A 24,955-nucleotide genomic window follows, 5' to 3' on the forward strand; every position below is an offset into this window, starting at 1 on the left:
GTCGTCTCTATTCATCTATTCTATCCTGTAGATGCATGGTATCATCAAACATGTCCAGCCGCCATCCATCTGTAAAATCCCACTGGAGCCAGCTCCATATGCCAGAACGCTTTACACCAACCGCTCAACCGTCAACTGCCCCTCGGCCACTTCCGTGGTTTGCAACAGGCCTCCAGCCTCCAACTTCTTCTTCCACTTGGTCGACTCGTAGCGTGCTAGAATGAACGTCAGACGCGCCGCAACACTCTCATCCGCCGACTCAGCAACAACACTGGATGGCGTGCAAGTCCAACGACCAAACGCCCCATTCAGAATGTAGTAATGCACTCCATCTCCCTGAACCCTCTTCTGAAGGTCATCCGAAGTCTCTGCTGGCGGCTTCTGCGCATCCGCCCTGAAAATGCCCTTAATGCGATAAACCTCCTCTCTCGGCGCCATCGCAAGAAGTCCCTCAAGCTTTTCGACATCAACCCCCTTCCCCTTCAACACCACACTCAAAACCTCAACCTCCGACTGATGATCATGCTTATGCTCATGATCGCCGTGTCCATGCTCATGCGCATGCTCATATTCCTCCTTCGCAAACAACGCCCCATCAATCCCAAGCAAAACCTCCTTATCCACACTTCCCTTATCCGACTTGACCCACGGCGTCTCAATCCCCAAATCACCAACTCGATCAAGGCAAATATCAAACCGCTCCTCAGGAACAGACTCCCATTTATTAAAGATAATCAGATCCGTATACTTCGCCTGAATCTTTGCCGTATACGACGTATCCTCATACCCCTCCCAATTCTCAACATCAATCACACTAATGACGCCGTCGAGAATAAACTCGCCTTCTCCCTCGCGCGAAAGCCGGTTCACTTCCATCGCGAGTGTGGCGGGAAATGCGCTCCCGCTGGTTTCAATCACGATGCGATCTGGGCTGACGGTGTCGCGGAGTTGTTGGAGCGCGTCGCTGAGTTGGCCTACAAGATTACAACAGATGCAGCCATTGAGGAGTTCGCGGACGCCGGAGATTGATTGTGCTGAGGCGAGTTGGGAGTCGACTGCGACGTCGCCGTATTCGTTTTTGAGAAGGGCGAGTTTGTAGGTTTTGGGCAGTTGCGGGATGAGGTTTAGGAGGAGAGTTGTTTTGCCGGAGCCGAGGAAGCCCGTGACAATTGTCACTGGGATGGGCGCCATTTTAAGGGGTTTGCTCTCTCTTGAGGCCGAAAAGAGTGTGGAGTTTCGAGGTTGGAAGAAGTTTGAAGAGTTGAGATGCGGCGGGGCACGTGGGGCTCTCCGGTGCCCGTTTGGGAGGGAGATCGGTGACATCAGTGGTTATTGGGGGTTTGACATGTTTACCCATGTCAGTTGATTCAAATTCTCATCCATTGATTGTTCAAATGTTGACTATGAGGGAAAGAATCTTGTCTCTCACAGCTTGATATTTTAATAACCTATACATTTGAAAATTCACATCCACAATATCTAACTTAGGCCTCTAAAGAAACGATGAACAAATATTAGAAGAGAGGCACCTGGGATAGCTTGGGAGACAACATTGGGGATCGATTGATCTTTCGAATTGAATAGAGGTGTTCGCTGTTCAGACCATCGAGTAACTCAATTAGCTGACTTCTACTTGGTTTCCGTTCCATGAAGTATCTACCCTAGACGCCTTCAAGATGGTCCGCATAAACCTTTAGGCGTTACAAGTGCCAAGGCGAGAAGGGTATTGAGATTTGGGTGATACAGCTCACTCCAGTTCCGCGACCAAAGCCTGAGCCGCATCGTCTGTAGAAAGAATGTCTTGAATATTGAACATGATTGCCCTCGACAAGCCATGAATGAACCAACATCCACAGTTCTCAGCCCGCTTAACTGAGATAGTCGCCCAGTGGGCTAGTACAACAAGTGCAGCTGGATTTTGAAGCGCGACCATATGGTGAAAATGGTCAGTAGTCTTGTTTAATAATTGCACCATATTTTGCCAGGCTCGTGATGCATCATCTGAAATAAAGCTGCTGGTACAGCATTCGACTAAAGTGGCAATAGTAAGCAGAATGACCAGGGCATCTTTTTCATGATCGGGCTTCCCGAATATCTCTGCCATCCTGTATGGAAGCATATGAAGATGGTTGGGTAGGTAGCCTAGGCGGTACGTGTTCGGTTTTCAGTGAACCACTTGAACTCGTGATTCTGTTCATCCGAGCACTTTGCTGGAGAGAATACTCCCATTCAGTCCGGCTATACCTCGTCTTTCAAGATGGAACGGCACGTAGTATTCTAGCAGAGAAAAGCACATGCGATTCTGTTCTCGGTCTAAGATAACCCCAACGTGGTCTTAGGATTTGTAAACAATCTTGGTAATATCAACTAGCCTAGTGCTACTGATTTGAACTCATCTGCAATAATCTCGCTCCCAAACGTGCGCCTGTTATTTAATTACTGAATGCATTCGCACCCGAGCCATTATATTAGATTCGAGGTAGAATTTAATCTATTTTAGATTGACTCAATTTTATCCTTTTCCTAATTTGCCCAATGGAGAGCTACATGAATGCCATTGCACTAGTTTCATGATAGACCTAGGTAGTGCAGGCTACCATAGACTACTCTGTGTCCAAATTTCCGGCGCTCAGAAGCAGATTGACTACTTCATCGTACCCATTATTAGCAGCTAATGAAACCGGAGTCTGGCCATCAGAGCTCTTAGACCTCGCATTTACCTTTCCGGTGCGTAGGAGCAGACCGACGACAGCATCATGTCCATTTTCAGCAGCCCATGAAAGTGGAGTCTGGCCATATGCATGATCCTTGGACTCTATATTCACATTTCCAGTGCTTAGAAGCAGGCTGACCACAGCATAAGATCCACGCCTAGCAGCGCATGAAAGCGGAGTCCGGCCGTCAGAGTCCCTAGACTCTATGTCCGCCTTCCCAGTGCTTAGAAGCAGATCGACGATAGTATCATGTCCATATTCAGCAGCCCACGAAAGTGGAGACTGGCCATTTACATGGTCCTTGGACTCTATATCCACCTTCCCAGTACTTAGAAGCAGTCTGACCACATTGTCGTGACCACTCCCAGCAGCGTATGAAAGCGGAGTCCGGTCACTAGAGTCCTTAGACTCTATATCCACCTTGCCACTGCTTAAAAGCAGACTGACCACAGCGTCGTGTCCATTTCTAGAAGCCCATGAGAGTGGAGTCCGGCTATATGTAGAGTCCTTAGACTGTACATCCACCTTGCCAGTGCTAAGAAGCAGACTGACCACACTATCATGTCCATTTTCAGCAGCCCATGAAAGTGGAGTCCGGCCAAGGTCAGAGTCTTGGGTATCTACTTCCACAGTGACATTCTCCAGGAGTTCTTGTACGACGGCATGAAGTCCAAAAAAAGCTGGAATCACAAGTGGTGCGGCATTTTTTGGTAAATATCTCATCCTCCCAAACTCATCATAAGACGCGTATACATCCGCCCAGGTATTAAGCAATTTCGATCCTGGGGCACAGAGACGACAGGCCAACATCGTCATTTTATCATGGCGACGGAAACAGGCTTCACGGAAGTGAACTGTCCAATAAGTTGATGAGTAGTTCAAAAACACATCTAGGCAGGCTTTCACCGAGCAAGCACCACGGCTTGCTGCCGCTGAAGAAGCATCAAGATGCCATGCACATATTTCCGCAAGAACTTTGTTCGATTCTGTTACCGAAAGGGCATGCTTCCAGCTGCTAAACGACTCTGAATCAGCTGCCTCTGATGATTTTCGGACTAGAAACTCTTTGACAGTTTGATGAATAAGGTAGACCTTATTGTCAACAACGACAAGCATCAACCCGCAGGCATTTCGTAACGTGGATTTAAACCGTTCAGCGGGCTCGATTGATTCCAGTATGTCATCGCGAGCCTGGCCCTCTCTTTTTAGAGCCACGGCTAGAGACATTTCTTCCACGGATAGTGGTCTTTCCGCGGCCAAGACGATATGGAGTAGACGCTTGGCTTTGAATTGGTCTTTGTTTTTGCTCAGTATCTTCTCGTAAGCGTCATCGACCGTATCAGGAATTGTTTGCACTGTTTTGCGAACCTCTCCCTTTGTGAAGCCATCGAGATCCTGAATGTAATCCAATGTGAGAGCAACCCAGAGATATGTTCGATGCGGTATTTCTGTGAGCTTCTCTTGCAAGAACGTCTGTTCGTGGTCTTCCAGATGCTTGCGATTAGAGATATCGTGAACTCTTTTTGTGATCACTAGGTCTATCTCCTTTGAAATTTCTTCCGATTCGCTCTCACCATCTCCACTCAGGTGAATTGTAGGCATTTGATCCTCCAGCTCTCGAAAGTCCTCGCTTATCTTGCCATAGGGTCTACTTGTCAGAAGAAACTTCAACTTGTGGTTAATGTTACTTCTCAAGTAGAGGTCCGTTATAGCTTTAACAAGCTGCTTCCTGTCATCTTTCTGACACTCGTCCAGTGCATCCAACACACAGATTATTTCATCGGACTCACTCGAGGCTGTGATATCCTTAAAAATATCCCATAGTGCGGTGAATGACTCAACTAGTTTTTCACCTTCTTTATCATGCTGTTCTAGCACAGAATTCGAGAGAAGATTTGGCTGGGCCAGGAAAATTTGACGTAAAACACTAGCAAGCGCAATTGAGGACCTTCTCTGATCCGGATAATCATCACGAAAGAAAAAGTAACAGATTGTCCTTTGTTGGGAAGGAAGTACTTCATCAACCAAATATCTTGATAAGACTGATTTTCCACATCCTGGATTTGCTGAGACCCATAAGAGTCTTGAAGACTTGGTATGATTCCATTTCTTAAAATGGGAGTGGTTGGTAAACCATTCGCACGTTCCGGGTACGCGAATGTCGATTCGCTCCTTTCGGTCTCTGTAGGGACAGGTATAGAGCAGTTTGATGAATTGGTTTGCTTTCTCATTTCGATCCGATGTTATTTGCTGCAGCTGATGCCCTTTGAGTGCTTCTTCGAAACCCCTCGAGATATATTCTCTGTCTTGCTTCCTCTCCGCTGCGTCAAGAAGCCGAGTGAAGTTTTGGGCTTCAATCTCTTGGCCCGTAATACTTTGTGTCAGCGCATCCCATTTTTCGTGGAACATGTTATTGTAAGTTCGAGAAAAGGCATTCTTCTGCAAGAAACACAGCGCCCGAGCTTGAAACTCGAGGACTTTGCAGTACAACGATACCAGCCCTCCTTTGAATCTCTCCATGAAGTTGCGAGAGACGATTGTGCTGGAATGTAGATAGAGATCTTCCATCATACAGAGACGAGGAATCAAGTCTGAAGTTTTCTCTAGTCCATCCAGAAGGTTGCTTTCTTCATCCTCTGCACGTATAAACAACTGAAGTGGAGTTAGCTAGAGGCTTTTGATAAGTCTTGCGCATTGGAGACTCACTAGGAGAGACACAGTCACACCGGCCCAGACTATCGCCACTGGAGGATTTGCAGATACAGCCGTGCTGACTATATCTTTCAACACCAGGACATTTCGAATGGCCCGCGCCACCTGTTCCCTGACTTTGATGTATCGATCGTCAATCTGAATTGCCCACTCTCTCTGTTTGAGCTCTTCAACCTTGGCGTTAAGATAGCCTTGGAGCTGTTGGTGGTCGACTACACCTTGGGACTCAAACTTCAGACCGGACTTTCCAATAATCTGGGTTGCTTCCTGCAATATTAGGCCCACATCCTTATCTTGAGCAAGCTTTTGTCTAGCCTCTGCCCATAAATCCTCAGTCTTGGCAGATGTGGTTATTTCTTCCGAAAAGCTTCTCTGCACAAGAGCGGCATTGATGCTACCCGGTTGAAGAGCATTGTCTGTATTCTCTACAGGTTTGTTTCGAAGCCACTTCAAAGTTCTGTGCTTCTTAAATGACGACAAAGGCATTCTTGTGTTGGCGGGTACGGCTTTACTTTGCGTTCCGATCGATGGATAAGGAGCCGGTAGATTGTCTTTTTATTATTCTAGCAAGGGATGGAAGATCTGGCTGACGTGGCCCTGGGCGCTTAATTATGTCTGCAATGTAACTTGATGGGAACTAGCGTGATGATGCATACGCCAGGCACATTCTACGGATATTTCTCGGTCACAAGATGCGCCCAGGACAGTCAATTTCCGGCTGTAGATGGAAAAAATGGAGATAGAATTGTACTGAAAATAAAGGCCGCTGCGGTGAATATTAGAACGCTTTAATTGTTTCGAGGATTGCTATGGGTGCTTATGAATGACACACCCCCACCCCGCCCTCGGAGCTTCAATCAGATGTGCGAAAGTCCCCCACTGGAGAACGTACCATTTTCGGGCAAGACTCTCGCCGTGTATGGTGGGTGGCTCATCATCCGTCAGCTCGATGACAATCCAACTTGCCACAGCCGCCGGAATCCACATCATCTCTATTTCTGGCGCGCACAATCTCGACCTTTGCAAGCGGTGTGGTGCAGCCGAAGTATTCAATCACAAGGATCCTTTGCTCGTTGACAAGATTGTCCGCGCAGTTCGCAAGGTTGGAAGTGATTTCTCTGAAATTTTCGATGCTATGGCTACTCTGGAGAAGTACGCCCATGATATCGCCATTTTTGGTCAATTGGAAGGAGGCACCTCGCTTGCGTGTTTTCTCACCCTGCAGCCGCTGATCTACCAGCCAATGTAAATGCTGGTATGATCTTTACTGTTGATGACGTCGTAACGGTTGTCTGGAAGGAGTACGTTGAGCCCACGTTGCGGTCAGGAAAGCTCCAGTGCCCTCTGCTCCCGTTCGTCGTCGGCAAGGTGCTGGAGCATATTCAAATTGCGTTGGAAAAATCCAAGGCAGGAGTCAGTTCCATTAAGATCATGTTGGAGCTATAGATACCATATCGAGGCGTTTGCTTGTTCTTATAGTCGGAATTTGTTCTCTGGCACGTCTATAACTTTGAAGACAAGGAGGACGAAAGCTGGAAGAGATATTAGTTGAGTTAGTTGCAATTTTGTCTTGAAATCACCGAAGCATACCCTCATTGTGGTTCATGCAATCAGTAAGTTCGAACTCCACATAATTACGTGCTTCTTTTTCTAGGTCACCGGGTCACGGGTTAGAGTTTTCGACGGTAAGAAGCTACATAGTGACAGAGTTACATAGATGATTCTTCCGCGCTCGCGGATGCTCGAAAGAGCTGTCGAACTGGATCGAATGGCAAAGATCGGTGAATACAAAACTGTGATTGAATTAACGCCAATCAATTCCGGATTGGGAAGAATGACGTGAGCGAGCTGAGCCGCGGGGAAGTTGGTTTAACCCCTCATTGCTTCCTTCACTTCTCTTCCCACACTCTTCCCTCTTTCATCATTCCAAAATCCGCAACCATGAGTAACGTTTTCTTCGATGTTTCCGCCAATGGCTGTATGTTCTCGTCCCTAGAGCATTGGATGACTGCCGCAGCTCAATTGTATGTCTAAACGCTGACCTTGCCCATGAACAGCTCCCCTTGGTCGCATCAGCTTCAAGCTGTTCGATCAGGAAGTCCCCAAAACCGCCCAGAACTTCCGCACCCTTTGCACTGGCGAGAAGGGCTTCGGATACCAGGGATCTGGATTCCACCGTGTCATCCCCCAGTTCATGCTTCAGGGTGGTGACTTCACCAACCACAACGTAAGTGTTGCTTAATGAAATGCAGAATTTAGATACTGGTGAATTTGCAAATTAACATTTTCTCCAGGGTACTGGTGGCAAGTCCATCTACGGAGAGAAGTTCGCCGATGAGAACTTCACCCTGAAGCACACCAAGCCTGGTCTGCTCTCCATGGCCAATGCTGGTCCCAACACGTATGTCGATCGGACACCATTCGCCTCTCTGAACTCTACCGAGAATCAACTAATGCGACGTCTTTCTATAGCAACGGATCCCAGTTCTTCATCACCACCGTTGTTACCTCTTGGCTCGATGGCAAGCATGTCGTCTTTGGCGAGGTTATCGATGGTCTCGATGTCGTCCAGGCTATTGAGAAGCTCGGTAGCAGCAGCGGAAAGCCGAGCGCCCAGGTCACCATTGACAAGTCTGGAGTCCTGTAAAGGCTTTGCTTTTTGATGACCAAATGAGTGTAAATGTCTTAGCTGCTAAATAAAAATGGCTACATGATGTTTCCCTTGAACTTATCCTGGTTGCACAATACTAAGTATGTGCTAAACGGCACTAAGCCTGATGAGCTTCAACCTCAATTTTCTGGTCTCCTAGCATAGTCTAGTACTTCTAAGCATCGACAGACCTTTGAAGGTCAAATGCGCGAGATGCGTTACCGACTTAGGTAGTGTAAGCCAACCCACTGGCCCCGAGGATATGTATCCTCTTTCGCCACCTTAACTTATCTAGCACTCGTAAAGATACAATCATTAACATATATTACATATACATTGATTGTTGCCAAGCGCAAAATTCTAAGTACGTCGATTCTCTAAGCCCATGAAAAGTCTCAAAAGTTTCTAAGCTGAACAGAAGAGACTGACATGGTTGAAGCACCAAATAACCCACTATCCACATGGACCACCCTTAATTATCCTTAGCTTTTAATAGGCCAAGATGCTCATGGATACCCTTCAACTCCTTTAATCGGCTCTTCTCGCCCTCCTGCAGCAGTCGGAGATGCTCGGCTTTCAGTTGTTTGAACTCATCGTCCAGTTTGTGATGCCAAGGGTAAAGAACGCAGACTTGGAAGCAAAATGCCGAGCTAGCGATAACAAAATTTGTCAAAGAGAAGCCGCGAGTTATTATCATTGTGCTTGTTTTCGGCCCGAAACCCGAGCTTCGGATGAAAGGCGTTGGTTGCGGCGGCTGTGCCTTGTTAGTGAATGACCCTGATAGTAAAAAAATCCAGCACATGGAGGCAAATACCTAGATCCCTGGTAGAACAATTTTGAGAGGATGAAAGATCTCAGATCTAAGTAGATTACCTCAAGGTAAGGGGTAAGTTTCAGAAGATCTCAGGTAGATATTAAATCCTAAACTTTTCCAGGATTGAAAAAGAGAAAGGCTTCGCCACAGAATTTTATTCGTCAAAGCTTGCTATGTCACATGGCATGTGCCTAGCTCAGGGGATTCCATGATTCGAGAAAACGTAGGGAGCTGTTGCTGAACTTATCCGCCGTATACTGAATTGTGGGCCCGAAGACGGTCTTTCGGCCGAAGCGGCGATTATTCGGGATCTATATTCGGCCTCAGCCAACTACAATTAGATCTAGATCAAGGAGATAATACAAAAGAGTCTAAATAGCAGGCAATAACTGACCCGTACTAGTAGGTTGGGATGTTCAGTTGAGGATGCCCGAGTAAATAGTGAGTTGGCCATGCCTCCATGATTTGCCGTGATGCGCCCACTGTGTGCCTGGAAGATGGATAGAGAAATGGAGCGTGGGCCCGGAGCCTTGGGCCCGGAGCCTGAGGCCCTTTGGAGACCATGGTTTGCTATCACTATGTAGAGCAATCAGAGGACAGGTAATTTGGGGCTGGGAATTGAGATAAATTAAATCTTATCTTGGGCCATATATAAGCAATCACTACTTGACTAGTGGTGTGATGTGATCCACAGCTTGGCTTCTCTGAATCAGGAAGTAGTTCCTCCCAAAGAATTACATGGCGATGAGGTGAGGAGATCAATTGACATAATGTGAACGAATGATAGGCTGAGGGGCGGGCTACGCTGCGTCTCTACGTCTGTACGTCTCTACCTCCATTCCTAGGAGGCATCAGCACGCAGGTGCACATTCTCAGGTCCATCAGAACGATGATCTACGCATCTAGATATTGTCCCTGGCACATGAAGGCTATTGAGTATCTTATCATATTCTAGTCAGGAACTGGATACGACATTTGTAGCCTAAGCACACATGTGCATTCATCCATGGATGTCTTCCATCAAGCCAGAAAATTTCGGCGTTGTGTTTCAGGGTCAAACTAGGACGTATATAGCCCTAGAGATAGATAGCAAGACCCTGGCGAGCTCAACAATTGGAACCCCTCATATCCAGACCCCCTCACCCCACAACGTCGCAACCTCCGGAAACGAGGTACCGGATGGGTCCACGACGTCATCGCCAGGCACGATCGACAAGAAATGAAGAAAAGCAGAAAGGCAGACCCACGCCAAGTCCAAATCCAAGTCCAATTCTACAAATGATCTCCGGTAAAATTCCTGCTGCCTAGCCAGAATTGGCAGACTCCGCCCAGATCGATGTCATACCCTGAAACTAGTAAAGCATGCCTCAGCCCTACGTCAAGTCAGCCCTGCGATCTTCGTTTCCTTCTTCTTTTGCCTTTGCACTATTTCCTTTGTTGACTTGCATTCCCTAGCCTCAGGAACTGTATATATTTCATCCTGGGCTTTGATACTTCTATAACATGACCTCCGACACCAGCTTAAATTCTCCTCCCAATGCCGAAACAGCTTCCCAGCGATCCGAGCAGGGTTCTTTCGCGGGCGTGAAGGATCAACTCGATGATCTGACCCGATCCTCAGTCACGGATTTCAAGGATAGTTTCGTCGCTGTCGCTAGCGACGCGGTCACTGGCGTGAAGGAGACTGTTGCTGAGGGCATCCCTATTGCTACGGAAGCTTTGCAGAGCGCGCAGGATCGCGTTCGGTCTCTTGTGAAAGGTGTTGAGGAAACCGTTGAGCCAGGTTCGTTTATCATGCTTTTCAGTCCAAAAACTATACTGATGTGAATTCAAAAGCGTCCGAGGAGCAAGAGGCGATGGCGAAAGATGCCGAGCACATTGATCAGATGGATACGGAGCAGATTTGCGACTTCTTACGAGATAAGCATCGGAGTACGAAACCTCCGCCGTCGACGAGTTGACGGATGTTTTTGTAAGAAGAATACTTTTGTTATAGGTTTATTTCGTCACGATTGAGCGGCATGGGTTTTGTTCGGAGTCATTGAATTCGATTATTTCATTTGGGAATCGCTAGAATGAGAGTATTCTTTCTTGTCCAAAGTAAACTAAGCTTTCAGTGCTTTAAGAGGCGGCAATCCCATCGGTGCGCCGTAGAAATCCAGCAAATCTTCTTCCTCTTCCACATCAAGCAAGTTCTCAGCTTCCGACTCTTCCCCGGGTGCCTTGATAGCAGCACGGGAAGGTCGACTGCGAGTCACGTTTATCCCTGAGGCAGGTGTGCCTTCTGACTCAAAGGCATCGCGTGCGTCTTCACGAGGAAGGCGGAAAGCTGGGAATCCGTCTGGGGCACGCTCAGCACGGTCCATGATCTCGTTCATGTATTTGCGGACTTCCTCGGCCGGCTTAACAACACGAGTGAGAGGCTCAAGAACTCGGGGGTTGCTGGCGTGGATCCGGAACGTCACGGGCTGCCAGTATTCCTTCAGGGTTTCGTCCTTAACCACAGGCTCCGCGGGGGTGCCGGGAGTGGCTGGAACGGACAGGTTTGGGTTGATGCCTGTCTTATCTGTAGGCTCTGACTTCTGAGGAGTATCTGTAGGGTTTGCTGGATTTGGTGTTGAGGCTTCAGTGGCGTCTTTGCCTTTGCCTTTCTTGGATTTGGAGGCCTTGCTTTTGCCTCGACTGGTGGTCGGCTCCCCTTCAGGTTCGATTGGGAATGGTTTGGAGGGATCGACCTTGCGCACGATGAGGAAAGATGCTAGAATAACATTTTCGCTTGGTATCCATTCAAGGATTGAATGTTCCGGGAAGAGATAGCGATCACCCGAACCTGCATGACCAGAATTCACGTTTCCGTACGGGGTGAGAGGAGAGGTAAATTCGAAAACAACGGACTTGTATCCAGCCCGAGCTTGTGGTTGTTGAGGCCCAGGTGGACGGTAGTAGGGTGTGGGGGATCCATATTGCGGGGGTCGTGACTGTATAGGTGGTTGGGGGGTATAGGCCTGTCCGGGCCGAGGCGGTTGTTGAAAGTTGCCCGGGGTCTGAGCAGGATGGGCTGCATTGGGAGCAGGGGAGCCGGCAGGAGCGGGAGTCCCCAATGAAGTAGATGCTGCTGGCTGCCCTGCAGTGGGTGGGGCTTGGGTGATATTGGTGTCCGGTTCTTGCTTAATAGGCGCCGCTGCATCCTGTGAAGGAGCGAGAGGTTGCGTCTGTGCTGATGTTTGAGATTGACTGCCGGAGGATACTTCTCCAGATAGCGACTTTGCCGGAGTGTCTTTCGGTTCTGGTGACGCTGGCTTCTCGGGGTCTTTAGGTGTTTCAGTCGGAGCCGCGGGTTGTGACTTGGATCCCGACCCTCGTGATGTCTTCACCCCCGATTCTTGCTTTTGTTGAGACTCAGGCTGCGACGGAGTCGACTTGTCTGGAGTCGACTTGCCTTGAGGCGCAGGCGTTCCTGGCTGCGAGGCTGGTTGTTGTGTAGATGTTCCAGCTGCGTTCTGCTGCTGTTCCCTGGCCTTGATGATTGCGTTGAGCTCGTCAATGTGAGCTTGGAAAGCGCGGAGTTGCTCCTGAGATGCCTGACTAGATGCAACTACTCTCATCAGTGCCTTCAGCTCGGGATCTGCAGCCGCCCTCGTAGCGAGCATCTGGATAACCGGGTCGGGGCTCGGCTTTGCAGGCTGGCCAGTCTGGTTGGCTTGCGGTGGCCGTTGACCTGCTGGAGATGACGCATTCGGCGCACGTTGTTGCGGTGTCTGATATCCTTGTGGAGGGCGACCGGCTGGGGCTGGAGAATAGGGCGGACGTTGCTGGTTCGGAGATGGGTATGGAGGGTATCGCTGGAAGTTATTCGGGCCGTTGTAGTGCATCATTGGTCGCGGTGGTGCATATTGAAGCGGCTGCGGTTGCGCATTTGGGTCTTTGACAGTGTACAACATGGCATCGAAATAATGAGGGCCCACGGTGACGTCGCAAAGTCCAACCTTTACCATGGAGTCCTTTGGCGGGTTGTTCCTTTCGATCTGCTCGCGCTTCGTCTTCTTCGGCTTCGTATAGTATCGGACCAGGATGCCGTCGCTTAGCCATTTCTTCTTGGATCGTTCAAGTGATGCGAGTAGTACTGCGCTGGATGATCAAACATGGTTAGCATTGAATAAACTGGCGCGGGTTCAGTGACCATCAAACCTTTCGGCAATAGACTGGTATTCCGTCTCGGATAAGGAGTCTGGTTGTCGGACGCGTCTAATCGGCAATGGCTCACCATCCTTGAGCTTCGAAGGCAACGGTGCCTCAACAGGCTCGGGCGGAGGCGATGGCACACGAGGAGTGGGAGCTTTCTTCTTTGGCGCCGCTTCGGAGACACGTCGCTTAGCCGCAGGCTCGCGACCGGCGCGTGGAGGGAGTTTGCGTTTCTCTGCCATTGCGAACAACTTCAATGCAGATGCGTTCACAAAGCGATCATCGTGGGTCGCGGAAGTCGGGGAGTTGGAAGGGGGAAAAAGCGTGACGCGATAAGTGGCAGCTTATCGGCCGCCAGTCTCCGCGCTTCCCCGTTGACTTAACACGCGATGGTTGAACTGCAGTCCATTTTCAAAAAGGCCTACTGGACCCTCGCCGCCGGCGGGCTGATTTACGTGCTCTTTGTCTGTTCTTTGACATGGCCTGAGGTCCAGCGTTTGTATGTTTTCCTGCTCACGAGCGCGGCTGTAGCTAATCTGGAGCAGTGCACTCTACGCCAACAAGGTCAACCCCAGTCTCTGGCAGGATGTGAATCAAGTCGAACAATTCGGTTTCCTGAGTATGTTCCCATAAATTACATTCAGCTATTCGCACTAATTCCTCCAGAATCCCAAGTTCAGCCCTTCCATTTGGTGACGCCCGATAATGAGACACTGTATGGATGGCACCTTATGCCCCTGCATCTCTGTCACGAGCATGAGCAGGATTTAATTGACAATCCCCCCGATGGCCCTGCCAAGGACTATACACAGACTGTTGCTTACAAGAGTTTGGCCAATGACCCCAATGCTCGGGTCGTGGTGAGCTGTAAGTACCTGACATGACAAGTCCGTCCAGGCATCTAACCTCTCGTTCCAGTTCATGGAAATGCGGCTCATCTCGGCTCTGCCCAACGCCCAGCCACATACAATGCCATGTTGAGTCTGTCCACTCCGTCCAACCCAGTGCATGTCTTCGCGATTGACTACCGCGGCTTCGGAGTATCGACCGGCAGTCCCACTGAAGAGGGCCTGATTACAGACGGTGTCTCGCTCATCAACTTTTTAACAGCCGGTCCGTTGGAGGTTCCCACGTCTCGTATTGTGATCATGGGCCAGAGCCTAGGCACAGCGGTCACAGCAGCGGTTGTCGAGCGGTACACCTTTGGGTCTCCTAATCCAACTGCAATCCAGCCCGCCATCAAAAATCCCGAGCCATTCGCAGGTGTGATTCTGGTAGCGTCTTTCAGCAACGTTCGGAATGTCATCGAGTCCTACAGTATCAAAGGCTTGACGCCTCCGATGCTGTCCCCGTTGATTGGGTACCCCCGCTTCCAGAACTGGGTGATGAGCCATATTGTAGACCGCTGGGAGACCGGAGTCAGACTTGCTCGCTTGACTGGTGTCAATGTCACGAGCCTGGATGGCTCTGAGGTGGATCATTCTCACAAGGATCTCGATTTGACTATCATTCACTCCTCGAATGATATTGAGATTCCTTGGTACGAAGGACGTCGCAACTGGGCAGCTGCCACAGGCGAGGGCATCAAGGGGGCTCCTGGGGCTTTGGCCTATGAGAGAACAGATGTTGGTAAGCCCGTTGGCGAGGTGAAAATCTGGGTGAACAAGATTACTGGAGATGACGGAAGCACGGCTTTGAAGAAAGTGCGCTGGGAGCGCGTGCGATATGGAGGTAAGTTGGAGCATTTTCCATCCCTGAGCTCTGCTGTTAATCCTGATAATAACGTTTTTTTTTTTTTTTTTTTTTCGAAGGCCATGATCGTGTTGCGACATTCTCTGTTGCTGGCCTTGCAGCTCTCAGGGCCTTTGAAGAGTGATATTGAGGAATATACTCCCTGGATAGCTTGCAAGTGCTGTATATATTATGAACGAATACATAGATGTCATATGAGGTAGATAGAGCGAATGCCTATAGACTGACAACATTTCAAGTCTCGGGCTTTCTTCAGTACCATAGGGGCGGAAGCATCATCCAAAAATGAATAGAGACCCGTATACAACATGCACCCACTCTGACGCAAGGAAAGCTAGCCAGAGGCGAAATATCGATGACAAAGTACATTCACAAGTCTACCTCTTTCGGTGTCAGAATCTTTGCAATTTCTTGTTATGATCCTCGACTTTTGCATAAGCCAAAACTTGACATCGAAAACGGCCTTGTGTAACATATGTGTAACCATACACCTGCAGGGTACCCTATTCATTGGCATCTACGTATCATGGCTGTTATCAACATTTCAATACTGCATGGCCTTTTCACATCATTTCACAAGAATAGTTGGGGAACCAAATACTCATAGGCATACACAGCCCTGGTAAAGTCATACAGTTACAATAGCTCGTGTTCTGGCGTGGAGTTGGAACGTTCCCGAAGCGCCAAAATCGGTAGGATCTCTCTCTTTGGGCAAACGTGCAGCTGCAGGGAGCTCAACTTAGACTCTCGAGTCTAATCCGCGTAAGCCTTTGCGAACATACAGGTGTGACAGGGGTATGCGTCGTCTGTTCTCAGATAGATAGAAAGACCTCCCAATCCCGGGAATTTCCAGCTCTAGTGGTCCTCAACTACGTCCTTACTAACTTGCTTGTCCTTGAAATAAATTTCTTGGGCCAAGGTATTTCAACCAAACCTACTTGAGGACGAACATAGAAACACTGATCAGTAATCACTGGCGATTCTGCAAATCTTGATCCATAATGACCCAAGTCGCCAACTCTACATTACTTGACCCTCATGTCCCCCTGGTTTTACCAAATGGACACCCTGGTGACTGGAACGAGAAGACACAGCAGAATGCTTTGAAAAAGAGAATAAGCCCAGCCTTAAAAACAACTTTGAGCCATGCACTGGAAGAGCTAGATACGCAAGCAGGCCAGTACGCCCGCTCTGGCTCATCCGAAGCCCAGTATGCAGACTCTGTGTACCAGGAAACCATGCGCAACGGCATGCTATCCCTTCTCGGCGTGATAGAAATTCCCGAAAGTCAAGCCTGGGAAGATGCAATGGAGTATTGTCGCGAAGTCATTCGATCTCCCCAAGACAATGTGGAGCGCGCCGGCGCTGAATGGTCCAGGTCATATTCAGATGTTTGTCGCCATCTTCTGAGTAGGTTCAGTCCGGGGATTGTGGCAGCAGCGCGCAGTGGCTGCGAGTCATTTGTTTGCGACCATTATCAAGGCAATGCCCGGAGTATCGCGCACGTGAACAAAGAAATGAACATAGTGCGCTTTCTCCCCTGCCACAACCCTGGCTTCGTGTTTCATCCCAAGAAAAGTGTTCTCGCTGCTGTGTGCGGCGAGATGACCGCGCGGTGTTGTTCGATCGTGACATCGGCATGGCTGTCTCCTGAAGAGTCTATTAAGTCTGGGATGCTTTCCCATGTGGCACTTTCTGAAGAATACCCTGTCTCCACGGGGGCAGAATCCAAAGTCAGGCTCTGTATGGTTGCTCTTTCGGTCGGCGTCGCTTATGAGGCTGGTGGACAGGTTGTCAATGCCTTGGTGGATGGAGCTGCCATGCTAGCCGTTGGCACAGGCGACCAGATGACAGTAGATGCAGTCAGAGCCTGGAGAGCTGTCAGCGGCTGTACAACTCCGTACAGTAGCTACCTTTGGGGCGGGTCGTCGCTTAAGGATGGACTCGTCGTGCCGGAAATGATCATGGCGATGCACGACCTTCTGGATTGGAGAAGCGACATGGCTGCCCGAAATCATGAGAACGGAGTCTCTGCTGTATACGGACTGGGATTCAAAGACGCCTTTCACACCTATCTTGAGTCCACGTTGGAACGAGCGAGCTCGGAGCCACTTTCTGGGGCACATGCAATGGCTGGCGTGGTCTACTTGCATTTCACATCCATTCGGTATGGCTCCTATAGGTACCGAGGAGATATCAAAAAACCTTGCCAAATGTGCCAGCGGGTTTTAAGAAATGTTACTGCGAAGGCAGGCCTTGAGTGGAAGCCAGTCCCTCCGCCGAGCATCTGGAGTGCTGGCGATAAGTTCCGCGAACTTAGCAAACGAGTGGTGGATAGATTCGAGGAGCAACCACTTGTGCAAATTGGACTGAGTTGGCTTCAACACCTAGTTGTCAGTGGAGAGATAGGGCTTTTTGATGCTCTTGTCCGGATGAAGACTCTGGATTCAAGGGCGGAATGAGTGTAAAGAGTCGGACAAGAGGAACACGATACATGTGCAGATTGAGAAGAGAGGGAAAATAGGAAAGAGCCAGAACATAACGAAAGGTTTGATCCTGAGTATTTTTTTGGCAATCTATATACTACCAAAAAGGTGATTTGTCCCCCTGTAAGCTCGTGTTTCATGCAGCCCCAGGGCCAAACCGTAGATAGCGATGACGCCATACGCCAGAACAACCAAATCGATATCAAATTGAATCACTTGCTCTCAAGTGCGGCAATGCAACAAATTATTCTGCGAAAATCAAGTCATCCCATTCATAACCGAGCCTCGGCTGCAGTTGATCAACGCTGACTCATCTTGCGGGGAATGAAGACGGGGAATGGAGCTACCAGTAAATCGCGTTTGAATCTTGGTTCTTGAAGTTACTGGTCTGCAGCGCGAAGAACATATGACAGCTCATACTCCTAATGGCGAACCCAAAGATCACCCTCTACGTGGACGTGATCAGTCCGTTCGCATATATCGCGTTTCACGTGTTGAAGGCAAGCGCATATCTCCGTATTCCTCCCAAGAACAGGTCTAACATAGATTTTCAGAACTCACCGACATTCGCCAAGGTCGATGTCACCTATGTCCCAATCTTACTAGGGGGTCTGATGCAGGCCTGCAATAATTCGCCTCCTATCAACATCAAGAGTCTGTCCGATTCTCTCTTGTTCTCAAGCTCTGCTCTAACTGACAACTTCCAGACAAGGACAAATGGATCAACAAAGAGCGCGAGAGATGGGCCAAGTACTTCTCAGTCCCTATGGCAGATAAGACGCCTGATGGTTTCCCTGTCCGGACGCTAGCTGTCCAGCGCGCGCTGTGCGCGCTTTCCCAAAAGGCGCCCGCGAAGATGCCCGCTGTTCTTGAGGCTCTGTACCGTGCGTTCTGGGTTGAGAGGAACTCTAAGATTGGAGAGCCGGAGGGCTTTCAACCCATTTTGGAGAGTGTTCTTGGCAAGCAGGACACAGAGGAGATTCTTTCAGCTGTGAGTTACTGCCAGAGCGAGTCGTGATTAGGGTTCGAGAGTCTAATTATCTTATCTCATAGATGGGTCAACCGGATGTCAAAGGTCTCTTGATGTCGAACACAGATCGAGCATTCAAAGAGGGAGCCTTTGGTCTTCCGTGGTTTGTGTGCACGGATGCAAATGGCAAGACCGAAGGATTCTGGGGAGTTGATCATCTCGGTCAGGTGGCTGATTTCCTGGGCCTGGACCGCAGAGATGCAGGATTCAAGGCTCTTCTTTAATGGATTCAGAGAGTCTACAATGTAAATAGTAGCGTTGAACCCGTTGGGTCATTGAAACAATATACTACGTCCAATTTCAATGGCCCCAAATGCCAGATCCCGTCAGGAAACATCTTTCGGAGCACAGCAGGGTGCATACCAAGTTACATAATGTAGAAATGGATGTTACAGAATTCAAAAACACCGTGTGGCCCGAAGACCCTCACACTGCGTGTCTCGGCCCGTACCCGGTACGACGCTAGAAATCGTAAGCCTCGGAAACTATTCGACCTTACTGGACAGTTCTTGGGGGCGGAGATAACCGCGACCTGAAGTTCACCCTCTACTTCGACATCTCAACTGAGGATGGCAAGGGGGCAATGGCCTGCCTGGTGACCTTGACATACTCCACTGCGCCCGAACTAGCTTGGAAGAAAAGATAAATAACGCATACTTACAACTTACTTTGGGGGCCATCTTGGGGCTGGAACTTGAAGCTATCTATATAAACCACGGCGCACCTGGGAAAGCCATTGAATCCATTACAGATATTCTTGACCTCAGGCTGACAACAATCCAAGAGAATCATCTATCAACATGAAGGAGGCATTCGTGGACAAGAATACCACGCTGACGATCCGAGACACCGATGTCCCCGTCCCTGAAGCTGGCCAGGTCCTGATCCGTGTTGTCGTTTCTGGCACCAATCCGAAGGACTGGAAGCTTCCTCCCTTGTGGCCAGTAGACGGCACCCCCACTAATCAAGGAGATGACCTCGCCGGATACATCGAGGCCGTGGGAGAGGACGTGATGGGATTCCACAAGGGCGACAAGGTCGCCGCGTTCCATCAAGTGATGAAACCCCATGGCAGCTACGCCGAGTATGCGATCGCGCCCGACCACACGACCTTCCATATTCCTGCCAAAACCAGCTTTGAAGGTGAGCCTGTTTCCGCTCAAGCATTTATACTGGGGCTAATGTAGAGGTGCGGCCAGAGGCGGCCACTATTCCGCTAGCTGCTATGACAGCGGCACTCGGCCTTTATCAGCGCTTGAAGCTGCCTTTGCCCTGGAATCCGGCCACCGACCCTCTACCTTTGGTTGTATATGGTGGCGCGACTGCAGTCGGAGCCTTTGTGATCAAATTCGCCCGGCTATCTAATATCCATCCGCTTATCACGGTAGCTGGAAAAGGCAGCGCCTTCGTCGAAACTCTCATCGATCGCGAGAAAGGTGACACGATCATCGATTATCGTGAAGGGGATGAGGTCGTTCGGGCAAAGATCAAGGAGGCGGCTGGTGGGCGATCGATACACTACGCGTACGATGCGGTAGGCGAACATGGAAGTCATCAGAATGTCGACGCGGTTATGACTGCGCCTGGGGAAATCACTACCATGTTCCTTAGCGGTGACTATCAACCTCCCCAGGGAATTGTCATAGGCCAAACTATAGCGGGATCGGTTCACATGTCGCCCGCAGCAGGCAAGACGCTCGAGGATATCGAGTTTGGTGCTGCTTTCTTCCAATTTATTGGTCGTGGCCTGTCGCAAGGCTGGTTCTCGGGACACCCCTATGAAGTGCGTCCCGGCGGGCTGGCTGGACTTCAAGGGGCGTTGCAAGATCTGAAAGCGGGCAAGGCATCTGCTATCAAGTATGTGGTGCGTATTGGCGAGACGGAAGGGGTCATGTAGATATCAGCTTCGCTGCGGGTGTATCTCTGTTCTCCGGGAGTGACGCTGAGACTTAGACGCAGAGACGAACGGACGCCAGGGTGTTGATGGGCATTAAGGTAGCTGAGTGTATATCTTTTGGAGACAGTATTTGTACAAAATGCAATCCAACTTATTTATTCTCAGACACCCTGGAAATGATGATTTATGTACTGGTCTGCATGAGATTAGCTAAGAGTGTCTGGCGGGCAAACTGTTTTCTAATTCTACTGTATTCAACATCAAACGCTACCACCGGGCCTCCCATGGTCCCCAATAATCCCCGCTGTCTCCAAAAGCCATCTCGCACTTTCCTGTGCCGAGTCGCCTGCCCCGCCTTTCATATTGATATTGCGCCGTCTCTCTGCCTCGCGAGCCTCAAATGCCCACTTTGCCTTCTGCGCATCTACGGCGCTGGATCCAGATGCCGCCTCAGCTGCTTCCGGGTCGGGAACGACGCCCCAGATCTCAAGAGAGTAGATATCTACTCTGGTCTTTGTCGGTTTGTCATCTGGGGATGATGTGCCCGATGGCAGGAACACGCCATCGTGTCCGACAGGAGCGACGTGCAGCTCTGCTAATTCAAGATTGACGTCAATGAGGAGACTTGCTGCCCCATGCGGGCTGGGATGTGTCTGGTGGCTACGAGATGGTGGGGGGATCTGGCAGCCGATGGCGATGCCAGAGTGTGTTGAGAACCATGCAGCTGGGATATTTTGTTTTGTTTCAACAGATGGCGATGGATTGCCCGGGAGGACTTGGTGTTTGGGAGAGAGTTGGAAGAGACAAGGGAGTGGATTGGAGGCTTGGGATGCGGAAGTGCTGTGTGATGAAGAAGATGATTTCCATGCTTGAGGGAGATAGACACCGAGTGTAATTATTTCTTCACTCTCGCCCTCTGACGTGCCTTGAAGTATGAGCAATGATGCTGATTGCCAGGTCAGAACGTTGTGGGAGAACGACGTTAAAGAAGAGCCGTGGGCTGACGTTGAAAATACCGGATGGAGACGCACGCCGTTGCGGAAGAGGTTTCGTGATGCCGACGTTGAAGGCAAGAAAAAGACATGTGTGACAGAAGAGTCGAATTTAGAATCGTTGACTCGAAACTGCCTGGAAGCATGATCGGTGCAGGTGGTGGAACCTCTTCAGGCTTCTCGCTCGTCTCTTCCACAGTAACATCCTCTTCCTGTCCTTCTGCCTGTTGCTTTTGAGAAAGATTCAGATTCTTGCTGAACAAGAGATGCTCGAATAGTGGAGTAAGGGGGTCAAAGAGGTATGGCAACGAGGACGAAATTGTTTGAGCGAAAGCCCGATATGAGATGCCACCGTCATGTTCCTCTGGGATAAAGGCCGCAATGATACTGTCTGCCTCTTTCCGGATCGCCTCAATTCTCTCGGCAGATAGGTCATTGGTATAGATCTGCACGGATTCCAGAGGCTTAAGAGGTGCGATCACGAGCAGCAGCATGAGCAGTCGACGGAAGGTACCCAGAGATATACGCGTTTCATAAACGGTGCGGTCGACTCGATGATCATGTTTAAACACCTCAATGGCATCCAGTGACTCCAGTGCTGCTAGGGCAAGGTCGTCATCTTCATCTTCGTCGTAATCGTCATTAGCCGGCTCGTCGATTGAAAACCCCGGGGCATGAGAGGTGACGGCTGAAGAATCGCCTTCCTCTGCAGGCAACTCCTCATATTTATCAGCAGATTCATCAGAAGTATCTCCGATGTCCTTTCTTCCGACATCAGCGAGACTGCCAAAGAGCAGCTTTATGCGATCTTTGCGTCCCCTTTTCAACACCTTCCCATACCGTTCAGTCAAGAGAACGGCCACCTTGACCATAGCCTCAAACGTCAAAAGGCTTGGAGCCATGGTATTTTGGAATGGAAAGGCTCCAAGGTACGAGACCATACGGAAGATGACGGGTCCCGCGTCCAGTGGGTTTTCATTAGCATCAGAGAAGCTGCCATCCGGGACGCCGAGGATTTCCGAGAGAATCTTTTCATTCCAGTAACGAAGTCCACCCTGCTCAGCGGCACGAGAGAAAAAGTTGTCTTTAAAATGAGTCAGCTCCAGTGGTGTGAAGCATTTTGTCGCAAAGCGCTCCGCGAGCACATAGCTCAGCTCCTCTGTTTACGGTTAGTATGGTCTAAGAGAGAGGGAATATTCAAGCAGAGTAGCTTCAAGGGCATTCATGATCCCAATATGACGGGTCCGGCCATCCTAGCAGAGTACTCTGCTGAAAAGAACCAGCGAGACTTACCAGGAGACGCTCCGATGTGTTCAGCCGACTGGCCCGCGCCCATTGTTGCCGCGAATGCGGGGAGCACCCCACTGTCTCACGTCTGTCGCAGATGTCCTGGCGGAGTAAGATGTAGTGGAAGCAGAAACTAATCTATGGAACGACTAGACCAAAAGTCTCAAACCGCTCAAAAATTGAACCGCGAAGACAGAGTGGAAGAGAATGAACGGGCGACGTTACGGATGACGACGTCAGATATGGCTGCCTGAGGTGTCCCTCAATATCGGCCATCGCGCGCGAACCACTACAACGTGTAAAAAGTACGAATAATATAATGGACAATGAATGATGAAATGAAGTTTATTTGCAATTCAGTTTCAAAGTAACGTAAAGAGATTCGTTTTGGGGGTATCCGAAATGCATTCAGATCCACTAGCCATTGTTCCCTCTCTACAGCATGACAACGCCGACGCCTCCCATCTTCTTCGCGTCAGGCTGATTTTTGTCATTGACTCCGCCGTTGATAGGGGCACAACGGTAGTTGTAAAGGTAGTAGTGGAGTGAGCCGTCACCGGCGCCGAACTTGAGCTTTTCAAGGAAGAGAGGGTTGTCGTGGAGGGTAAGAGCGTTGAAGACATCGAATTTTTCCTTTTGGTATGTTAAATGAATTCTTATAGTGGGAAATTAGTGGGGGTTGTCATACCTGCTTTGCACAGATGAGGGCATCGTTGATCAAATGCTGCAAACGCGCTCCGAGTGCGGCCTGGTTCTCGGTAAACGCAGACTCGGTGGCGTAGTAGTAGAGGTAGGCGGCGCGCACCGTCTCGTGCTTAGAGTGATCAATGATAGTGGATTCAAGGTTGTAGAATGAGACAAAGTCCGTGATCTTGTGGGTCTCGGGGTCTTCGACCACGTACGACCAGACAACCTGGTCCTTACCCGGCTGCTCCTTGTAGACCAGCCAGTGTTCGATCTCCTCACGGGTGAATGCCTGGTTCATGTCGAACCGGAGCGAATATCGCTCCAAAAGATCGTAGACTGCGTCAATATCCTTGACCTCCATGGGCCGCAAGCCGGGAATTTCAGGGTTGCTGGGAAGGAGGTTCTTGGCGATCTGGCGCGCCTTAGTAGAGCCGTGCGGAAGGAACGAGAAGCCGATTTCATATAGCTTCAGCCAGTCAAGCGGACGGTGATAATACCGGCAAGAAGCCACGGGAGTGGGCAGAATGATACCGCCAGTGTAGATGGCCTGGTAGATGCCATTGACGTAGCAACGGCGAGTAATTTCCTTGATCAAGACCGGGGTCAGGCGCTTAGCCCGCAGCTTCTTGTGAATGCAGAGGAAGTTGATCTCGGTCACCTTAATTCGCTCGCCGCGAACTCGGAGTTCCGTCGGCACACCGCAAATTGAGGCAACTAACTTGCGCGATTTCGAGGCACGCACACCCACGTGCCATTCCTTCTTCCATCCAGGAGACATCAGGGCCCTATAGTAATGTAGTTCAATGGTCAATAAGCTGCACATGTCATGCGATCCAGTCCGATGGAAGAGCTACCATACCAGTGCAAAAACGACTGCGAGTACTTGAAACGGAACATGGCGTTATCATCCTCCACGTAATGGTTGTTCAGCAGCTCATATAGTTCCTTAAGCTCCTCATCGTTGGTCAAGTCAAGAGTGCACCACTCAAAGCCATCAACCAGCGGGCCAGGTGTCTTGGGAACCCGCTCCGGGTCGATGATCGAAATGGGGCCCTGGGCAACAGGCTTCTTGTTCTTCTGATCCTCGAAGCTTGGTACTGGCTGTGTCTGCCAGAACTTGTAGGAAGCCATATCCTTCTGGTTCTTTCCATTGATTGAGAGTCCGGTCAACATTTGATCGAGGTCGAGGTTGGCGATGGTCTTAGCCGCGGTCTCGGGATCCATCGTAGCAAGCTCGCTCTTCAATGCAGGGTTCATATCCAGTAGAGCCTCAATCGCTTTAGGGGGGAGGTTTTTCTTCGAGGAGGAGCCTATGTCGTTAGGGTCAGTTGAGTGAGGAGCGGTCGCGGAGCGTAACAGCGATAAGTAGGACGTACTCTTTTTGCTTGGGGCGCCAGAATCGGATGCGCCCTCGCGCTGAGGCGCCTTGCCTTTGTCTTGGTCCGACATGACGTGTGAAGCTGGGGTTAAGATGTTGTGAAAGTGGGAGAAGGAAGGATTCCGTTGAGGCCCCACGTTAACCTAGGTAATGCGGATCGGTGGGGTGCCGAGGGGTACGCCCGCTGCGATGTGACGACCGGTGCGGGCGTCAAGAAATCAGATGATCGCATGAATTGTAGATTCAGACTCTAGTTACATATAATTCAAACATTAGAATTAGTTCCAGCCATTCACAGATTGAAAGGCTTTGGTACCGTAGGCCTCTTGAAGCAATTAGGCAAACGTCCCCATTATCTAAGAGAAGCACCCCTA

At 49.8% G+C, this 24,955-nt stretch overlaps 12 protein-coding genes across 12 annotated transcripts; 7 read left to right on the forward strand and 5 right to left on the reverse strand.

Moving 5' to 3' along the window:
* Window positions 1–111: 111 nt before the first annotated feature.
* N7443_005842 (CobW-like GTP-binding protein) lies at window positions 112–1,191 on the reverse strand (the record flags this gene model as incomplete). Its single annotated transcript, XM_056885898.1, has 1 exon — window positions 112–1,191. One exon carries the CDS (start codon window positions 1,189–1,191, stop codon window positions 112–114), a length of 1,080 nt encoding a protein of 359 aa, XP_056741346.1.
* Window positions 1,192–2,603: 1,412 nt separating this feature from the next.
* Window positions 2,604–5,912, reverse strand: N7443_005843 (ribosomal protein L38e; the record flags this gene model as incomplete). Its single annotated transcript, XM_056885899.1, has 2 exons — window positions 2,604–5,366; window positions 5,421–5,912. The coding sequence occupies 2 exons, from the start codon at window positions 5,910–5,912 to the stop codon at window positions 2,604–2,606; spliced, it is 3,255 nt and encodes a 1,084-aa protein (XP_056741347.1).
* A 375-nt stretch (window positions 5,913–6,287) lies between these two features.
* N7443_005844 (uncharacterized protein) lies at window positions 6,288–6,974 on the forward strand (the record flags this gene model as incomplete). Its single annotated transcript, XM_056885900.1, has 4 exons — window positions 6,288–6,348; window positions 6,398–6,604; window positions 6,652–6,839; window positions 6,906–6,974. The coding sequence occupies 4 exons, from the start codon at window positions 6,288–6,290 to the stop codon at window positions 6,972–6,974; spliced, it is 525 nt and encodes a 174-aa protein (XP_056741348.1).
* Window positions 6,975–7,367: 393 nt separating this feature from the next.
* N7443_005845 (peptidylprolyl isomerase) lies at window positions 7,368–8,073 on the forward strand (the record flags this gene model as incomplete). Its single annotated transcript, XM_056885901.1, has 4 exons — window positions 7,368–7,404; window positions 7,484–7,653; window positions 7,721–7,827; window positions 7,899–8,073. The coding sequence occupies 4 exons, from the start codon at window positions 7,368–7,370 to the stop codon at window positions 8,071–8,073; spliced, it is 489 nt and encodes a 162-aa protein (XP_056741349.1).
* A 2,320-nt stretch (window positions 8,074–10,393) lies between these two features.
* N7443_005846 (uncharacterized protein) lies at window positions 10,394–10,851 on the forward strand (the record flags this gene model as incomplete). The annotated part of the gene is made up of 2 exons (XM_056885902.1): window positions 10,394–10,673; window positions 10,727–10,851. The coding sequence occupies 2 exons, from the start codon at window positions 10,394–10,396 to the stop codon at window positions 10,849–10,851; spliced, it is 405 nt and encodes a 134-aa protein (XP_056741350.1).
* A 144-nt stretch (window positions 10,852–10,995) lies between these two features.
* N7443_005847 (uncharacterized protein) lies at window positions 10,996–13,314 on the reverse strand (the record flags this gene model as incomplete). Its single annotated transcript, XM_056885903.1, has 2 exons — window positions 10,996–13,018; window positions 13,079–13,314. 2 exons carry the CDS (start codon window positions 13,312–13,314, stop codon window positions 10,996–10,998), a joined length of 2,259 nt encoding a protein of 752 aa, XP_056741351.1.
* Window positions 13,315–13,461: 147 nt separating this feature from the next.
* N7443_005848 (alpha/beta hydrolase) lies at window positions 13,462–14,948 on the forward strand (the record flags this gene model as incomplete). Its single annotated transcript, XM_056885904.1, has 3 exons — window positions 13,462–13,939; window positions 13,991–14,803; window positions 14,884–14,948. The coding sequence occupies 3 exons, from the start codon at window positions 13,462–13,464 to the stop codon at window positions 14,946–14,948; spliced, it is 1,356 nt and encodes a 451-aa protein (XP_056741352.1).
* Window positions 14,949–15,825: 877 nt separating this feature from the next.
* On the forward strand, window positions 15,826–17,286 carry N7443_005849 (uncharacterized protein; the record flags this gene model as incomplete). Its single annotated transcript, XM_056885905.1, has 1 exon — window positions 15,826–17,286. One exon carries the CDS (start codon window positions 15,826–15,828, stop codon window positions 17,284–17,286), a length of 1,461 nt encoding a protein of 486 aa, XP_056741353.1.
* Window positions 17,287–17,735: 449 nt separating this feature from the next.
* N7443_005850 (putative 2-hydroxychromene-2-carboxylate isomerase) lies at window positions 17,736–18,564 on the forward strand (the record flags this gene model as incomplete). Its single annotated transcript, XM_056885906.1, has 3 exons — window positions 17,736–17,964; window positions 18,018–18,301; window positions 18,364–18,564. The coding sequence occupies 3 exons, from the start codon at window positions 17,736–17,738 to the stop codon at window positions 18,562–18,564; spliced, it is 714 nt and encodes a 237-aa protein (XP_056741354.1).
* A 576-nt stretch (window positions 18,565–19,140) lies between these two features.
* N7443_005851 (zinc-binding alcohol dehydrogenase family protein) lies at window positions 19,141–20,237 on the forward strand (the record flags this gene model as incomplete). The annotated part of the gene is made up of 2 exons (XM_056885907.1): window positions 19,141–19,483; window positions 19,540–20,237. 2 exons carry the CDS (start codon window positions 19,141–19,143, stop codon window positions 20,235–20,237), a joined length of 1,041 nt encoding a protein of 346 aa, XP_056741355.1.
* A 260-nt stretch (window positions 20,238–20,497) lies between these two features.
* Window positions 20,498–22,565, reverse strand: N7443_005852 (TLD domain-containing protein; the record flags this gene model as incomplete). The annotated part of the gene is made up of 3 exons (XM_056885908.1): window positions 20,498–21,361; window positions 21,397–22,388; window positions 22,523–22,565. The coding sequence occupies 3 exons, from the start codon at window positions 22,563–22,565 to the stop codon at window positions 20,498–20,500; spliced, it is 1,899 nt and encodes a 632-aa protein (XP_056741356.1).
* Window positions 22,566–22,951: 386 nt separating this feature from the next.
* On the reverse strand, window positions 22,952–24,652 carry N7443_005853 (glycylpeptide N-tetradecanoyltransferase swoF; the record flags this gene model as incomplete). Its single annotated transcript, XM_056885909.1, has 4 exons — window positions 22,952–23,149; window positions 23,205–23,988; window positions 24,063–24,513; window positions 24,580–24,652. 4 exons carry the CDS (start codon window positions 24,650–24,652, stop codon window positions 22,952–22,954), a joined length of 1,506 nt encoding a protein of 501 aa, XP_056741357.1.
* Between the last annotated feature and the right edge of the window lie 303 nt (window positions 24,653–24,955).

This window comes from Penicillium atrosanguineum (assembly GCF_028827265.1).
Source record: "Penicillium atrosanguineum strain IBT 20685 chromosome Unknown utg000004l_segment0_segment0, whole genome shotgun sequence".
Lineage (NCBI taxonomy): Eukaryota > Fungi > Ascomycota > Eurotiomycetes > Eurotiales > Aspergillaceae > Penicillium > Penicillium atrosanguineum.